General features: G+C 45.4%; 1 protein-coding gene across 2 annotated transcripts; it reads left to right on the top strand.

The window, feature by feature from the left end:
* The first annotated feature begins 478 nt into the window (after positions 1–478).
* dmxl1 (Dmx like 1) lies at positions 479–18,587 on the top strand. 2 transcript variants are annotated; one of them, XM_079467590.1, is made up of 44 exons: positions 479–601; positions 769–894; positions 1,224–1,295; positions 1,374–1,452; positions 1,538–1,670; positions 1,756–1,822; positions 2,010–2,188; positions 2,266–2,437; positions 2,649–2,817; positions 3,106–3,261; positions 3,342–3,544; positions 3,652–4,327; positions 5,370–5,491; positions 5,571–5,660; positions 5,733–5,820; positions 5,907–6,026; positions 6,185–6,379; positions 6,458–8,092; positions 8,172–8,282; positions 8,371–8,540; positions 9,693–9,790; positions 10,103–10,268; positions 10,344–10,593; positions 10,765–11,765; positions 12,613–12,780; positions 12,856–12,932; positions 13,028–13,149; positions 13,226–13,462; positions 14,379–14,539; positions 14,639–14,778; positions 14,856–14,941; positions 15,021–15,222; positions 15,314–15,431; positions 15,613–15,663; positions 15,800–15,886; positions 15,958–16,079; positions 16,167–16,308; positions 16,395–16,455; positions 16,647–16,774; positions 16,854–16,931; positions 17,142–17,233; positions 17,307–17,359; positions 17,440–17,657; positions 18,220–18,587. In XM_079467590.1, the coding sequence occupies exons 1-44, from the start codon at positions 515–517 to the stop codon at positions 18,427–18,429; spliced, it is 8,718 nt and encodes a 2,905-aa protein (XP_079323716.1). In that variant the 5' UTR covers positions 479–514; the 3' UTR covers positions 18,430–18,587. The 2 variants fall into 2 exon arrangements, with proteins under 2 accessions (XP_079323716.1, XP_079323717.1); XM_079467591.1 differs by lacking the exon at positions 15,613–15,663.
* The last annotated feature ends 96 nt before the right edge of the window (positions 18,588–18,683 follow it).

The raw sequence follows: 18,683 nt of genomic DNA, 5'->3' as shown, positions 1-18,683 counted from the left end.
GCGACATTAGTGAAGCTGTCAGTGAGATGCGGCTAACCGGAGCTCGCGCTCTGACTAAACTTACTGGATTGACAAATGTCAACTTTATTCAACACACTAATAAACTAATGGCTAAGTGTTCAAGAGAATAATAACTTAAACATTGACCAGTTGCCATATTATTTAAAACAGTTGAAAGCTTTAGAGTTGACATGACTGACATCACGTGAGTGACACCCGCTGACTGACACACCACACACACGAGCGCGAGTGTGTTACCGTCTACTGTGTGCGAAGTGTATCGATGTATATATTGTGTCTCAATGTTATATTTGAAGAAATAAACATGTTTATTAAGTTGTCAGTGTCTAGTCTTATTGTTTTCTTATTCATTTCTCAAGCACATCACTACGCTCGTGCGCTACAGATGTAATGAAGAGCTGTTTTTGCCTTTGTTAGTTATTTTGACCGATGATGCTCATCTGTTCTGTTTCGGTTCAGGGCTTCATCCTAAACCTCAAGTGTGCCAAGAACAATGAACCTCCACCAGGTCCTGACAGGGGCCGTCAACCCCGGAGACAACAGCTTCTCTGTCGGCAGTATAAACAACCAGCCGTTCACGGTAAACACAATAAACTCATTGAAGTACATATTTATGTGTTCGGCAGATTGACTTTCAACGTGTAATGTCTTTGTGGGAATTGAGGCTTGCTTGGTAAGCTATGGGAAACTTGTTTATGTGAAGATGGAGGGGTTCATTGGAGTGAATATGTTGACGTGTTGTGACAGGCGTACGCCTCGGGCTGTGACGTGGTCATTCTGGGCAGTGATTTTGAGAGGATCCAGATTATTCCAGGAGCCAAACACGGGAACATTCAGGTGGGCTGTGTGGACTGTTCGCTGCAGGGCGGTCAGGTGAGAAACAAGCTCCTGTACATCTTCTACACACTCACACCTGATGCGCTCTAGTCAAAGAGGTTTACATTTTACATTCACATTTATGCATTTGGCAGACGCTTTTATCCAAAGCATTATAGTGTACATTTGGATTGAACCCACCTTTGCATTGCTAGTGCCATGATCTAACCACTGAGCTACAGGAAAGCTAAAGGACATTTTTTAAGAAGCGTGTCGTGTTATTCATGCATTAGTACTCGCAGTATGATCTTGACCAGCCAAGAATAGCAGCATTATTGGATGATTCGGTGCTGTGACTGAAACCTTGTCTGTTTTTGCATCGACAGATCGCAGCATCTTACGGAAACATTATTTGCGTGTTTGAGCCTGTAGAGGTCAGTCCACGAGGAAAAGTACAGGTACGTGTCTTCTTTTCTTATCAAATCTTTCATAGAGTCTTGTTGTTCTGTCACTGATTGTTGTTTTGTGTTCAACAGAAGCTGAATTATCACTGGCAGAAAAGTGGTCAGTTTGTTGTGCAGTCAGTGGCACACATCTTGACGTGGCATCCCACAGGTACATCAACACCTGTGTCGTCTGCTTGGCTCCTCCTGTCAGAGATCAGCAGCTCATCTTTGTCCCGTCTCCTGGCTCTTTACAGGTACGTGTCTGTTGACCGGCTCATCGTCTCTCCAGTTGTGGTGTAACCTGCACATCAGTCCAGATGCTGAAGAGGAGAGACAGGCAGAGGCTTTGGATCCTCAGAACTCGTGGAGATGTATATGGCAATGCAAGTCAGTATTCATCATATGATCCTCTTCTTTTCTCAAACGATGACAAACAGATGCAGTGATATCTCACTCTTCTGAAATGTTACAGGACGGCCGCGTCAACTCATTTCATCCAGTTTTCTCCAGATGGAGAGTTTTTTGCCACTGCTGGACAGGTTTGTGCTGCGTGTGTCTTTGTGCATCTTAGTGGTTGACCACTGGAAATACCGACATGAACACAAACATGTGTATTGATGTCAGTATGAACGAAATGAGACATCCATGTGTGGCCAGTCTGGAATCACAGGAAGTGAAATTGTGCATTAGTTTTGTGCCCTTACTGAGGGGGTTTTCTGCTTGCAGGATGACTGTTTGGTGAAAGTGTGGTACAGCTCCAGCAGATGGCAGGTGGACGTCACTAAACTGTTCAGTCCCGTCGACCTGCTTTCTGGGGCAGAGATCAACTTCTCCTTCATTTACCTGGCTCACCCTCGCTCCGTCACCGGTTTCACCTGGAGGAAGACCAGCAAGTTCATGCCCAGGTGAGTGGAGGAATCATGGGACATGGTGTACACGTGAGCTTTGAGGACTTGACAGAGCAGCGTGTGTTTTTCTCTAGAGGTGCAGTGTGTAATGTTCTGCTGACCTGCTGTAAGGACAGTGTGTGTCGACTCTGGGCCGAGACGCTGTTACCCAGTGACTGTCTTCTGTCTGGACTCAGCAGACATAGCAATATGAACAGTGATGTGAAGAAATCCTCCAGCAACAGCACCGCACTCAACCCGCTGGAGGTGAGATCATGTCGACCATCTGAGAATAGTCAAAGCCGGGTCATTTCATGTCAGGAACCCTAACTGAAGAACAAAGTTTTTATTATGTGTCTTGGTTGTCTTGTGGTTAAAATGACTGTTTAGTGACTGTGTGTGTTTTTTTGGTACATTATAAATGTTTGAGAGAATACATCATCATCCTTGTGTTGAAGAACATTATTTGTGGTTTCAGCTGAACCTGAAGCATTCGTGGAGAGAGCAGGTGAGATGTTTATCTCAGCTGTCGTATACAGGCCCTCTGCCTCAACAGCAGAACAAACATTACAGCCACCGAACCAACACCCTACACGCCAACTCTCTCTGTCATTTTCACATCGCTGCCAGCATAAACCCGGCCACAGGTAACACACACCTTCAATAATATGAGTGACTGATGCTGAAGTTTATGAGGAAGAAGTATTTTACTCATGATCATGTACACATCATCACCACTGTTCATTACATCACAACATCTCTTATGAACAGAGTGTAATATAAAACATTATTCACTGAACATCTGCTTTCATGCATCACCTTGTTGTTTGTAATTCGCAGAAAACAAAAAAACATTAATATCATTAGGGTTCAGAAATGTCATGTTTGTGTGTACCGATGCTTTCAAGCAAATGTAACGGTAAGATTGTGTTCAGACATCCCTCTGCTGCCCTCCATCTCATCTATGAGTGGCTCTGAGGAGGAACCGGGCAGCACCTTCACCGTTCACTGGCTCAATAACAAAGAGCTGAACCTGACGCTGAACATGGAGGTGTTTCTTCAGCAGCTCAGGAGCAGCGTCGAGCAGAATGGTAAACGCTCCTCCTGTTGGGACGCTGTTATAATCCGTTGACGTCAGTCACATATAATGAATCTCTATAACTCTGTGTAGACGCAGATGAGGATGGGGACAGTGCGGGTGGCTCAGCCTCTCTTCCTGCGGCTGCTGTAGATCATCATGTGGACTTGCTGCTGAGTAACTGGAACAAAGCTGCAGATATGCTGTTCAGCATTCACCCGATGGACGGATCGCTCCTGGTGTGGAACGTCGACTGGTTGGATGAATACCAGCCCGGCATGTTCCGACAGGCGCAGGTTTCTTACTGCATTATCGATTCAATTATATAAAGAGCAGCTCTTCGTGTAGCATTAGTGATCTCTCGTGAACGTGAGCACACTGTTTACTCGCTCTCTGTTTCCAGGTTTCCTTCGTGTCACGAATTCCTGTGGCCTTCCCCACTGGTGACGCCAACTCGCTCAGTCGCAGCGTTGTGATGTATGCCTGCAACAAAAACGTGGACCTGGCCATTCAGCACGGGCGTCAGCGGCCTGCTGGTCTGCCTCACTCTACCTCCGCTCTGATCGGCCTGGGTCAGAACAAACCCACCGCCAATAACCTGCGTCTCAGCATCTTCACCCCTAGCGTCCTGATGATCTCCAAACACTCCGATGGCTCCCTTAACCAATGGGCTGTCAGCTTTGCGGAGGACGCCGCCTTCTCGACGGTGCTCAGCATCTCTCATAAATCGCGATACTGCGGCCATCGCTTTCACCTCAACGATCTGGCCTGTCACTCTCTGCTGCCTCTGCTGCTCACCACCTCACACCACAATGCCCTAAAGACACCTGACGGGGGTGCTGGACCGCTTCAGCCCTCTGGCCTCGGTGCCTTGTCTCACAGGAGCAGAGCGTCGTCAGGTGGCGTCTCCCAGGACCCCAACGCTATTTACAGCGAGTTGATCCTGTGGCGGGTGGATCCGGTTGGGCCGCTGTCGTTCTCGGGGGGCGTTTCAGAGTTGGCCAGGATCAACTCGCTGCATGCGTCAGCGTTCTCAAACGTGGCCTGGCTGCCTTCGCTCATTCCCAGCAACTGCCTCGGTGAGGATGTCTCCTCTGTGTCTAAAGCCACATCACACCTTCAAGAGTTCTGTCCATCAGTACGGTTTAATGTTTTATGGGTCAGCAAAATGTGAAAATAAAAAGTCATGCGTGACTGCGGAATTCTTTACAGCTCTGTCGATTCTAACGTGTAGTCAGTAATGCGGTACGGTAGCAAACTCCAGCAACGTTTCAAGTGTTCAAGAACATGAATATGACCATGATGTAACATAAATCAAAGAATTATTTGTTATTTAAACCTTTATTAAATCATGTGAAAAATTTTATTCTGTCATCCTTTACTCGCCCTCAGATTGTTCCAAACCTCTATGAATGTATTTTTTGTTACCTGAACACACAGGAAGAAATTTTAAAGAATGTCAGATCTCATTCCCCAGTTACTGCCATAGTAGGACAAATAAATACTATGGGAGTCAATTGGGGGAGAGATTTGACTGTCTTCCAGAAATCTTCCCGTCCGTTCAGCAGAACAAAGACATTCATAGAGGTTTGGAACAATCTGAGGGTGAGTAAATGATGACAGAATTTAAATTTTTAGGTGAAGTATCCCTCCATACCCTTCGTTTGAAGTGAGGTCCTTAAAGTGCTTTATGGCCCTTCCCCTCCAACCAAAAGAGAATCAAGAGCCCCGACCCCTTCATGCGAAATGGGTTAGGGGTAGAACTGGTATTGGGCCTAAAACAGATTGATAATATAATACTGTTATTCTAAATGTCATATAACAGCATGAACAGGCAGATTTGTGATGAAACGTTTCCTGTAGAATTCTGATTGTTCATTCTGATGATTTATAAAAAGGCAGAAACAGGGAAAAGCACTCCTGTGTTATTTGTGACGGCTGTGCCGGTAAACATCTGCTGCGTTTTAACTGCTGCATTGAATATTCATAAATGTGTATTCAGCGTTCATGAATATTTACTGTATATCTTTAAAAGTTTCATTTCAAGTCGAGCATGTGTTTCTGCATGAAGCTAATGGGATGTGACTGTTGGTTTATTCATATTTCATTTCTTTCCCAAAGGTGCGTACGGTAACTCACCCAGTGCCTGTTTTGTGGCCAGTGACGGTCACTCGCTCAGACTCTATCAGGCTGTAATTGAGGCCAAAAAACTGCTGAGTGAACTCTCTAACCCTGACATCTCTGTAAGACACACACAAACACACACATATATATATGCAATTCCATAAAGGAGAATCATTCGTCATGTGATTGATTTTTCAGAAATATGTTGGAGAAGTTTTTAATATAATCAGTCAACAATCTACGGCCAGACCGGGCTGCATTATTGAGCTGGATGCCATCACAGATTTTGTACGTATAAGATCAGGTAGAAAAGTGTCATATCAAGAGAAGTGTTTTGATCTTGTGTTATTGGTTTTACAGCAGGGCAAACAGACGCAGCTCCTGCACGTGTTTGAGGAAGATCTGATCCTGGGAAATGAGAGATCAGATAATGGTTTGCAGGATTCTGGTACGGAGAGAATCTCTCTGATTTGATCACAGCTCTCGTTCTGTTCCGTGTCTGTGTGAGTTCATGAGCTCTTGTTCTTCATTCAGATTCTAGCCGGACGATCTTCTCTGCTCGATTCTTTCTGGTGGTGCTGGAGTTTTCTCACAGCGGCAGATCGATTCTACACATGTGGCATCTTCATCTAGAAGCTGATCCTGTCAATATGGGTTTGTAACGGATTTTAAGAGTGTAACGGAAGTTCAATTTAAGGCCTGCGTTGCTTCTGTTGTGATTTGTTTTTAAAGGCCAATAAGACCAGAAAGATACAGTAGACCGCAAACATTTCTCTGTCGATTCAACATCACGTTCGTTAATGTTGTTTCAGATCGAAGCCATACTTCATCACCTGTGAACTGTTCACCACTTGATACGTTCAGCTCACCACAAACCAAGAGATCAAAGATGAGCACATCCAACCTTCAGAGCGCCTGTCACCTCACTCTTACACACACCAACGTTTTTTGTCAGGAGCTCCATCTGCCGGAGGGTGTTGAGGTCATTCGTGTAACACCCGCTGCAGGTGATATAAACAGCAGATGATTTATCTCATGCAGTGTTTCAAAATCAAATGAGCTGAAAGTCCCTGTTCTTATTGCAGGTCACCTGAGCTCTTCATCCTTGCAGCCAGCCGGACGAGCTCCGTATCTGCTGGCCACATCCTGCTCGGATGGTACTGTAAGATTCTGGAGGTGTTACGCTGTCTGTGACCCTGAGACTGCCGAGAAAACATCATACGTGTGGGAGGAGTGGCCTCTGTTTGTAGAGGAAGGGTTGGCCAGCAGCAGTGCTCTGAGTGTTTCTGGACAGCTCATGGATCTCAGCTGCTGTCATACCAGCAGAGTTGTGGTGGCACACAGGTCAGAGAGACCTTGCGGTGGTGCTGCTGAGCCCCTCGTGCATGTCAGCATATTCCAGTGTGAATCCACAGGCGGATCTCAGTGGATCCTGGATCAAACGCTGAAAATCAGCGGCTCTTATAGTCCTGATAGTAATGACTGTGACAAAAGCTTGATGGTACCCAGCGTCAGTGATTCATGCATGCTCACGAGCGATTGTTTAGCTGTCAGCAGGAGACAGGTTCATTTGGACTGGGTTTCCAGAGAGGATGGTTCTCATATATTAACCGTGGGTCTGGGATCCAAACTTTACATGTACGGCATGCTTTCGGGAAAACCTCCAGAGCTGGTTCTCTCGGACAGCGGCCAGCAGCGCAGCTCCTCTCGTCTGGTTCTTCTGCGAGTAGTGGATTTGGTGTCATCCGTCGAAGGGTCACTGCCCATTCCCGTCTCTCTGTCTTGGGTGCGAGATGGGATCTTGGTGGTCGGGATGGACTGCGAGATGCACGTGTACTCTCAGTGGCAGCCTCCGGCCCCCCTCAAACCGGCCGTCACCACCGGAGAGAACAGCGTCGGCACTGGTAGCGTAACATCTCTTCCTGCCGCTGTGAAACAGGAGGGGCTCAGTCCGAATCCTCCTAAGAAGAGCCTCACCAGGTCTATGACCAGTTTGGCTCAGAAGCTGAGCGGAAAGAGAACCGTGTATGACCTGCCAGCAGAGCTGGAGGATTCTGGGTTATTTGAGGCAGCTCATCATCTCTTCCCCACTCTGGCCCAGTATCATCCGGTACAGCTGATAGAGCTTATGGACCTCGGCAAGGTCAAACGGGCCACAGCCATCCTGTCCCATCTGGTGAAGTGCATTGCCGGGGAGGTCGTGACTCTGAAAGACACCCCAGTCAGCCACGAGCGGCGCATGCGCTCTCTTACCATCAGTGCCAGCGGAAGCACCTCCAGAGACCCAAAGATGTTCAGCAAGAGCGAGAGCTCGGACTACACCGAGATCGACTCTATCCCCCCGCTGCCCTTATACGCGCTGTTAGCTGCTGACGAGGAGTCCGCTCCCCGAGCCGAAGAACGGGCCGACAGTGTCAGCAGTGCTCATACGTCCAGCCGAACGGACACCTACGATGAGCTGTTCCAAACAACTAGTCTCAGCACGGACGAAGCGGATCCTTTCAGTGCTGACGAGGAGGATGAAAGTGTCAAAGTCATTGATCTGTCCAAGTATAGCCCCACGTTCTTCGGTCCCGAGCATGCTCAGGTGTTATCTGGTCACCTGCTGCACTCCAGTCTGCCGGGTCTGACACGGATGGAACAGATGTCTCTGATGGCTTTAGCGGACGCTATCGCTTCCACCAGCACAAACATTGGAGAGAGTCAAGGGAAAGGCAGAGGTCATTACATCATGAGCTCTCGCTGTTGAGTTGTTGATGTGTTTGAGAGATGTTTCAATGTTGTGTTGTCTTTATTCAGGTGGAGAGACGCTGGATGAATGTGGCCTGAAGTTTCTGCTGGCTGTACGTCTGCACACTTTCCTCTTGACGTCGTTACCTCCGGCTCATCGAGTTCAGCTCCTCTGTCAAGGTATTTCACACGCTCACAGAAGAATGAGTGTAGGAAGGGTTGGATCTTTCAGATGTGATGTAGTGTGTGTGTCTGTGTGGCTCTACAGGATTATCCACCTGTCATTATACCTGGGCGTTTCACTCGGAGGCCGAGGAGGAACTTCTTCACACACTTCCAGCTCTGCAGAGAGGAGATCCCACATGGCCGGAGCTGAGAGCGATGGGTGTGGGCTGGTGGCTCAGGAGCACTAATAAACTGCGCAGATGCATTGAAAAGGTTTGAGAAAAACGCTCATGTCTTCTGCGCGTGTGTGCGTGGGTTTACAGTAGATTTCACTGGAGACTGTGTGAGAATAATCAATCAATGTTCATATTCACGTTAAGGTTCATTCACACAGGAATGTTTTTGTATGTGTTTGGTATGCAGGGGTGTATAAAGTACCTAAAAGCAATACTTGAATAAAAGTACAAATATCTTGCCAGAAAATTACTTTGGTAGAAGTGAACCTTTTAGAATATGACTTGAGTAAAAGGGTTAAAGTAACAAATACATATTGTACTTTAGTATCAAATGTACTTTTTATATAAAATATTTTCAAGTATTTAAAGTGAAGTTCAACCAAACGTTGCTAATTAAAATGTTTTCAAACATGGTGCTTACAATTTACAACTTTGAAAAAGCTCTGTCTCAAGTTCAGAAACCACATCTTTATAACTTTATATCTTATAACTTTATAAAAGGATAGTTCCCTCCCATCCCCAATATTATCCCTTTAAGAGAAAAAATCTGTCTGTCCCTTACTGCTTTCTTTCCTTGTATTTCCCTTATACAGTAATAATCCAGTCATTAGACAATCCAATAAAACTGAAAAATGTGCTGTTTATCTTTAAAGAAGCTAAAGGACATTAAAACCTTGTGTTGACATTAACCTCAGAGAGCACCTTTTTGTACGTTCACATTGAGCTTTAACCAATGATTAGTTCAGCATTGTCATGGTGATCGGTATTACAGTTCTGTTTTTAAGCTGTTATTTGTAGTATCGAACATCCTTAGGGGAAATGTATCCGAGTAAAAGTGCACGTTTTGATGAGGAAATGTAGTGTAGTAAAGGTGTGCAGAATTATAAAGACTCAAGTAAAGTACAGATACTCCCAAAACATTTTTAAGTACTGTACTTGAATAGTTTTACTTTGTTAGATTACAACACTGTTGGTATGACATGTAAAAAACTTCACCTGTAGTTATGTTAGTTAGACAAGCGTGTTTTTAATGAGCATCTGTATGATTTCTGACAGTGTTAAAGGAAGATGACAGCGTGCTGTGAAATATATACATTCGTAGGTTTAATGTTGCATTTGTAATGGTGTTAAACTCTGTTTCCTTAACCTTTCTGAGAGTTTTGATTAATAATCTGTGATCTTTCACCAGGTGGCTAAAGCCTCATATCAGAGGAACAATGACCCTTTAGACGCAGCTTTGTTTTATCTGGCCATGAAGAAGAAAGCTGTTGTTTGGGGACTCTACAGGTAACACACACACGTTGTGTAGACTTGTGTAATGTGCTCTCTTATAAATCACTTTAGATCAAAGCGTCTAAATGAATCAATGGTCATGTAGCTTTCATGTGGGTCAGTGGTTCGAGCACACGCAAAGGTCATGGGTTAGAGCCCAGGGATTGCACATACTCGGAAACAAAATGTAAAGAATAATGAAGTGTAAGTCGCTTTGGATAAAAAGACATATGCTTAAATGTAATGAATACATGTATTGATTTATGCTGTAGAAACGGGTGGATACCACCAGCATCTGCTTTATGAGATCTTGTGTTTGTGTTGAAGATCTCAGCATAATGTGAAGATGACGGCGTTCTTCAGTAATAACTTCAGTGAGGATCGTTGGAGAAAGGCTGCGTTAAAGAACGCTTTCTCTCTGCTGGGAAAACAACGCTTCCAACATTCTGCTGCTTTCTTCCTGCTGGCTGGATCCCTGAAAGATGCTGTGGAGGTACGACGTTCTTATACATATCACTTGTTTGTGATGTGGATTTCTCTTTAAACATGCGTGTTGTCACATGATCAGGTTTGTATAGAGAAGATGCAGGACCTTCAGCTGGCTCTGGTCATATGTCGACTGTACGAGTCTGAGTTTGAGATGTCCGGCACTTACAAACGAATCCTCCAGAGACACGTTCTGGGTCACGAGCAGCAGATCCCGGCCCATCAGGATCCATTCTTACGCAGTATGGCATACTGGGTGCTAAATGACTACAGCAGGGCTCTGGACACGCTGCTTGAACAGCCTCGTATTCACACGGAAATATCAAATCACGGTGAGAGAAAATACGCTTTTTGTGTCTGACTGAATCCATAAGTGTTTGCTCTGCTTTTTTACGCTTTGGTCCAATGAACAGCATCTGAATGCTCAGCTGTTATTAAACTCTAAATATCAAACGAGTGTGAAAGCCGTTGGTTCAGAGATATTTGTATGGTTGTGGTTTCAGAGACGGCAGCCACCTCTCCCTGTAATCCTGATGTGTTTAACTTCTACACGTTCCTCCGGGTTCATCCGCTGCTGCTCCGCCGTCATCTGGGCTCCTCAGATCAAGCTAAAGTGGCTTTGACGGCTGAGGGCCGCGTGAGTGACTCCATTAGTCTGATGGAAAGACGTCTTTTCTTCAGCGCCGCTCACGCACACTTACAGGCCGGCTGTCCCATGCTGGCTTTAGAAGTCCTCTCCAAAATGCCAAAAGTTGTTAAACGGTCAAAGACGCTCCTCAGCCAAGAGAATCCGTCTCTTTCATCGACAGAGAAAGCTAAAGATCTGTCGGGTGGTCTGATGAACGGCTTTGAGTCTGATTCTCTGTCTTCTCCTCGAGAGGTGAGCCAGTCTGATTCTGTGCTCAGTCTTGATTGGAGTCAGCCGTCCGTCACCCTGCAGGATGAACCTCTGGAGTTCACGTGGGACAGTGACAAAGACGACTCTGAGGAAGAGGAGTCTGGACTTGCGATGAAGACCATCCACCCGGAGAGCAGCAGCGTCCCTCGAGACACGGCCTCCTCCTCCGACACAGAGAACACAACGGACGAGTCGCTCGGCGAGGACATTCTGGCCGCTCAGCTGAAGTTCAGCTCCTGTCTGAAGATTCTCACCACAGAGTTACGGACGCTGTCCACAGGCTACGAGCTGGACGGAGGGAAGCTGCGTCATCAGTTGTGTCACTGGCTGGAGCGAGGGGTGGCGGCCCTTCAGAGGTGCTGCGGTTATAACCCGTTACTCCAGCGACTGTCTGAAGGAATCTCTGCTGATCTGAGTCAGGTGGGCACGGGAGACCATCCAGAGGTCCGGGGTGGAGACGTGCAGCACAGACGCAAACTCTGGCTTCAGAGGAACCAGCCGCTGCTGCGGATCTTCCTCAGCTGCTGCAGCCTGCACGGCTCTCACGGCGCAGGTCTGGCATCCGTCAGAATGGAGCTGATTCTCTTACTGCAGGAGTCTCAGCAGGTAATATGTCTCTTTACTCGGGAGTAGGGCGGCACGATCATGGGTAAAATGATAATCGGCATTATTTGGTCAGCCTAAACGTTGCCATGGTTTTAAGACAGCGTCTCACATCGTGTCTTCACTGGATGCGGTTCAATGCGACGTAACATGCTACAAAGGGAACGCACTAGAACCCATTATCAATAAAATCAGTGAAGAAAGACTGTTGCATAAAATAAGCTCATGGTGGTCTTTAGTAAGACAGTCTAAATTATGGAAAAAGTAAGACACTGAACAACTTAAAACAAAATGGCCGACGGTAGGTGCTAAACCCAGCTTTTCTTTGCAGAAATATTTGCATATTAGAGAAATAGAACACTGCCAAATCAACAAATTTAATGATTTCAGTGCAAAAATAATAGCAAGGCTTGGACTACAGAAACTGTAAACATTAATAGTGTAAATCGGATAGTTTCACAAACTTCTTCAATACCATAATTCAAAGCACACAATCTAAACACTCCACCACAAAAATATACATCATGAAACCTTGCTACTACATTTTTGATTTCTTGTTTTTATATAAATCATTACTATCGTTCACCCTTCATAATTCCCTTCATAAAAGCTTTGAGATGATTTATCCAGCTAATCGGTAATCGGTTGTGCTTGCTTTTAAAACATTAATATTACAACGATTATGCTCAGTGAACTGTGGGAAGCATTATTGGTTATCAGGATTAAAGAAGTGAGCTGGGTTACCCTCAGACGCTTGTGTTACAGAGTTCATGTGCTGTATACATATTTGTGACGAGATAACAGCTCTTGTGTTTCTGTATGACGTCTGGATGTGTTTGTCATCGATCAGAACGTCACTCAACAGCACACATCAGTTCCTCTCCTGCTGGCCTGGACCGCTCGCTCCAAAACTGTGGTGGCCAATCCCATAGTGCACCTGAGCAATCTGACTCATGACATCCTGCACACCATCAACGCTCTGGACTCTCCTCCACAGCCGGATGTGGTGAACAACAAGGTACAACAGAGATGTGTGACGGTGAGAATGCGATTGTTGTGACGTGTGTCATCATGTGTTTGTCTGCTCCGTCAGATTTATGTGATGCACACGCTGGCGGCGTCTCTCTCAGCCTGCATCTATCAGTGTCTGTGTGACGGACACAATTACACGTGAGTTTCATTCTCACACACAGAAGCACAGAGAGATCTTCCGTTTCTTCAGTCTATTTGTGTTGATTGATCATCACGTCTCTGTTTCTCATCAGTCATGTGAATCCGTTCACGGGCATCATCTACCAGAGCGTCCTGCTTACCCATCAGCCCCCGGTGAGGAGTGTTAGCATGGAGGAAACCGTCCTGCCAAACACGTCACCTGCCGAGTGGCCCGGTAACACCCGCCGTCTCTTTGAACACTAAACACACACACACACACACAGACTCACATCAGTGAATGATCTCTGCAGGTATCGCTGCTCTCATTGCACTGCTGAACGCTTCAGGAGATGAGAATCAGCCCGGTCTGCCCGTGCTTCTGTGTGAGATCCTCACCGCCGTCTTCCTCAGTCTGTTTGTTCACGGTCTGGCCACTCACTCTACCCATCAGCTCTTCAGGATCGTAGCTCATCCGCTCAACAGCAGACTCTGGTTGGCTGTGTTTGGAGGCGGTGCTTGTGTTCCTGTGGTGCCGAAGTCACCGTCAGGTTTCTGCTTTTATTCAAATACATCTGTCATCTCTGCTTTACACAAGAGCTGCATGTTTAATTGTTAAAAGATTACGATCTCGATTCAAACACCCACACAATCTCATTAATGAGGATTCTCCTGTGTCTACTACACCTCAGACTAAAGTCACACTATCATTATATCTGTTTCAAATGATCACTGAAGTACTGGGATTGAAGCAGAGAGTTGGTTACAAGCAACATAAAGTAAATACGGCATGACACCTAAACTGCTCTTATGATTTCCTTTAAGATTGTGTTACATTGTTCTGATTATGCTTCACATCTTAACTGGACGTGTTTGAAACAAAACTCCGTAAAGGTTGCAGTTAGCAGCTGTCATTACTGTAAAAACACTTCACGAGAGTGTGTGGCGCTTATTTACAAAAATAGAGAAGCTGTATGTTGTTTTTCATCAACCTGCCCTGTATTCCATGTTTTCAGGTTATTTTAAACTGTTTATATGTAAATACTGTGTTGGTGTTTATCAGTTGTGTCTTTCTTTAAAGACTTCTTCAAGAAATCTGTAGATGTCAGGCAAATTGATCAATCTTTCTGTGCAGGTGTCACCTTATGAATTTGTTTTACAGTATGAATAATAAGTTACTTCAATGCATTAATACTTTTACTAAAGTTTAACTTTTGCATTTGAAGTAAAACAAAAAAAGTAACCACTACAATGGTAATTGTTGTAAAAATGTCCTAATTAATGACATTTTATTTGTCATTCAAGAATCGTGATCTCTATTTGAAACAAAAGAATCGTGCAGTTCTCCTCTACAGCTTGACCGAATGCAGAACTTGTGTTTTGAACTTGACAGTTTTCATGAAACACAAGTTATTAAGGCATCACAGGGGCAGTGATGTAATGTGTTGTTGTTTGCTTGTGTGTTAGCAGAAGATGCAGAAGGTAAGCAGAGGCGTTTCAGGGTTCAGTCCTCACAGAGTTACTCCAGAGACGTTCCTGACAGACCCGTGACCGAGCAGGAACCGTCTGGTTCTAAAGAACGCTTTGTGCCACCTGAGCTCAGTATCTGGGATTACTTCATGGCAAAGGTCTGTGTGAAGAGAGTTTGTATGTTTCTATATATATATATATATATATATGTGTGTGTGTGTGTGTGTGAATGCTTGTGTGTGTTTTTTTCCATGAAGCCGTACGTCCCTCCTTCTGCCAGTCGTGTGGAATATGATTCTGAGGAAAGCCAAGGCAGCGAGGAAGAGGAAGAGGATGATGAAGATGCTTTCGATCTCAACTCTCCTCATGAGGAACACTCCAACAGTAACTCCTACAGGTGCGTCTCAGTCTCTGCGGTCACGTGATAACTGTGCGCTGTGTCTAAACTGATGATGTCATGTTGTCCACGTGCAGCTGGTGCTTGATGCGATTGGCCATGGTGCAGAAGGTTCTGTTAAACCTCAAGAGCTTCTACCCGACAGCCGGTCATGACCTCCTAGGTTAACACGCTTACACGTCCTTTCGTAGAGAAGCGTCTGCTGCAGGAATAATTGTGAGACTTTTTGTGATGTGTGTTAGATCTGCCCGTGTGTTCTCCGCTGTGTCACGCGGCTCTGAAGACCCTGCAGCGGTGGGAGCAGCTGTTGTTGAAGAGGTTGGAGATTTTCGAAGGCCCTCCGTCACAGTACATCTCCACACAGCTGCAGGATGAGAGCGTGTCATCTGGACCGGCACTTCTGAGGCACAAAGCCCTGCTGGAACCCGCCAACACACCTTTCAAGTAAAAAAGCCGTTGAACATGTGCTTGTGTGTGTGTGTGTGGTTTCTGAAGGAAAAAACTCTTCTGATGGTGTTGAATGTTGTCGTCTCAGGTCTCGGAGACGCTCGGCTCTGCCTGTCAAACGTCTGTGGCAGTTTCTGGTCAAAGAGGAAGAGGTTCAGGAAACCTTCATACGTAACATCTTCACGAGGAAACGAGATCAGGACGAGGTATTTGTATATATCTGCGTCGTTCCTAAAATAACCCTTGTCTGCATTGCTGGTGTGTTGTGTGTCGTGATCTCGTCTGTGTCCGTTGAATAATTCACACTTGTGATGTAATTAATGTTGTTTTGTCATGTGTTAACTCTCGGATGTGTGGGATTGATCTGCATGTGTCATGATAAATCAGGAGACTGACAGTACCAAACATTCTGTGCTGCTGGAGCCCAACCAACAGCAGGTATCAGCTGAACGTCTCCCCATCAACTCACATTTCATCATTCAGTCACTTCCTGACGGATAACACCTCACATTTAATGCCCTTCGTTCTCATAATGCAGTCAGTGATGTCACAGCGAGTCTTCTTTCTCACGCAGATGGAAGGCGATCTGGGCAGCCCCAGCGCCAAAGCTCGCATCATCCACAAAGTGTCTGACCTCATCACCGCCTTCGCCATCAACAAAGTGAGCTGCTGTTCTTCTGTTGGCTTCCTGTGGCTGAGCTGAAATCTCATCAGCTTCTCTCTGTTTTCCAGGCCAATCGCAACTGTTTAGTGATTGCGTCCACTCACGAGATCCAGGAGCTGGATGTCTCCGCCATCCTGGCCACTCAGATACTGACGTGGATCGATGATGAGGCAGAGATTGAGGTCAAAGGGTGAGATGTGTATTACGCTGTCCTCAGGTGTGTTGTGAATGTTTGCAGTGCCGTTCCACTGATCGCAACTCAATCCATGTTTGACAGGAACGATGATTTTCTGGTGGTCCATGCTCGTGATGACTTCACCGCTTTACACGGCACCACGCCCTACACGCGCAGCAGCCCCGGGACGCCCATCAACATGCCCTGGCTGGGCGGTGTGCAGACCGGCAGAGGAGCGGCTGTGGTGAGACACTTCACCCGTTTCATCAAACACACCTGGAGGTTGTCAGACTGACTGTCACATTGACTTGCTTTTGTTTCTTCAAGCAGCTCATCAAAAGAAACATTCATAATGTGAGACGGATGACGTCACATCCCACCCTCCCCTACTGTGAGTACTCCACCCCCCCTCACTCTCTGTCCTCTCATTCGCTGTCCTATCCAACCATAGCACAAACTAGCCTTTAAAGAATATATCCTCTGGTGTTCGCCCTGACATACAGTGACAATCCCCTGAACATCACCTTCCAGTGTGAAAACACTTCCTGTCAGATATTCTCATTACTCTGTGTGTGTGTGTAGATATGACCGGAGCTCAGGATGGAAGTGTGAGAATGTTTGAGTGGGGACATTCACAGCAGATCACCTGCTTCAGAAGTCCTGGAAACTCCAGAGTCACAAGAATCCGCTTTAATTATCAGGGTAACAAGGTAAGCAAAACCTGTGTTTGTGTAGTTTGTGTTGAAGTGTGTGTTTGTGTAGTTTGTGTTGAAGTGTGTGTTTGTGTAGTTTGGGATTGTAGATGCAGATGGAGCTTTGAGTCTGTGGCAGACCAGCACCGGTGGAAACACACCCAAACCATTTCTGGTAAATGTGTTTTATTCTCTTGTGTATCTGCACTATGATGTACGTGTGTATATGAAGATATTCAAATGAGCTGCTGTAAAGTCAAGAACATTATGAATATGACAGTGTGTGAAGCAGAGTGAAGAGTGTGAGATCTATGTGATGAAGATGATCAGTCTAATGGTTTAGTCGAGTCTCACATGTGTGACGTGTGTTTTGTTTTTCATCCAGACACTTCAGTGTCATAATAAAACTGCCAATGATTTTGTTTTCGTGGGATCATCGTCTCTTATCGCCACAGCAGGCCTGTCGACAGACAACAGGTACAGTGAGCGAGACACACTTTAGATCTTCATAGAGCCAAAAAACAACATGCTCTCTTTATTCTCTTGTCAGAAATGTTTGTCTGTGGGACACGCTGGTCACGCCAGCTAACAGTCTGGTGCAGGGTAAGACGCGTGCACACACACATGCACACACACGTCAGCCCATGTGAATGAATCAAACTTAATCCTGTGTGTGATTTCAGCATTCAGCTGCCATGAGTCCGGCGCTACCGTTCTGGCTTTAGCCTCCAAACAGCAGCTGTTGATCAGCGGAGGCCGGAGGGGTTGGATCAGTGTTCTGGACCTCAGTCAGAAGATTCACAGACAGAGTTTCCAGGCTCATGATTCTGCTGTCAAAGCTCTGGCCGTGGACTCCACAGAGGAACGATTCATCAGCGGATCGGCTGAAGGAAACATCAAGGTGTGAGAAAGCTTGACATTTAACTGCCTGCTTTTTGAATTGTTAAAAAGAAACAAAAAAAGATTTAAGTTAAATGATAACTAATATTGAAGAGAGACATTTTTCTGATCTGTATACATAAAAGTTTCCTTTCCTGCCGTCATATCTTCTCTCTCATGAACACAAAGGAAGATATCCAGTGGTTTCATGTTCATACAATATCATCAACAATATTATCAACATTCTTCAAAATATCATTTTGTGAGAAAGAAACTCCTACAGGTTTGAGGAAATGAGGAAAGATTTCTCATGTTCGTCCCTTTAAATACATTTCAACTGTTATCACACAGTCAGATTGAAACTAATCAGAAATCGTCATGGTTATAATCACAAAATTGTTAGAATGTGACTCATTTCACAAATATACAGAACCAAAATAAAGCATTTAGATGAAATGAAGGAAATAAAATTAGGGGCACTTAATAAAATATGGAGCTGTTCCTATGAGTGTTTTAACCTTGCACATATAGAACCGAATAGGATTATTATATGTTGGTGATGAGTGTGTTTGTGTGTGTGTCAGGTGTGGAGTGTGACCACTCAGAGTCTGTTACACACCTTCAGCAACGAACACGCCAGACAGTCCATCTTCCGCAACCTCGGCATGGGCGTCATGCAGATCGAAACCGGCCCGGCCAATCACGTCTTCTCCTGCGGTGCAGACGGAACCATGAAGATGCGAGTCCTGCCGGACGACAGCGCCATTAAAACCCATGTGAAGTTTATTATGTAGCACATTCTTAATCTTTGCACACGGTAAGAGAAGCAATATGAGAGACACGGACATCACTGCTCCAATTCTCAGCCAATCCCCAAATAATACAGGGACTCTGTTTGTCTGATCTCAGTCCCCGTCAGGACAGACTAACTGAAGCACATTTCTATAGCGAGTTATATAGATATATATATATATATATTTATCAGTAAAGCCTAAACTAGCCAAACTCTTGCTAAGCAGTGTTGTGATCGTGCTCTTGACTTAAATAG

The sequence above is a fragment of the Barbatula barbatula genome (genome assembly GCF_947034865.1).
Source record: "Barbatula barbatula genome assembly, chromosome: 11".
Lineage (NCBI taxonomy): Eukaryota > Metazoa > Chordata > Actinopteri > Cypriniformes > Nemacheilidae > Barbatula > Barbatula barbatula.
This window is presented reverse-complemented; position numbering and strand designations above follow the sequence as displayed.

Excerpts from the sequence above, each read along its gene's own strand:
- dmxl1 (XM_079467590.1), top strand. The coding sequence starts at position 515 with ATGAACCTCCACCAGGTCCTGACAGGGGCCGTCAACCCCGGAGACAAC. Across the intron at positions 1,453-1,537 it reads CTTGACGTGGCATCCCACAG|GTACGTGTCTGTTGACCGGC; the intron begins GTACATCAACAC and ends GGCTCTTTACAG. Across the intron at positions 5,661-5,732 it reads TGGATGCCATCACAGATTTT|CAGGGCAAACAGACGCAGCT; the intron begins GTACGTATAAGA and ends TTGGTTTTACAG.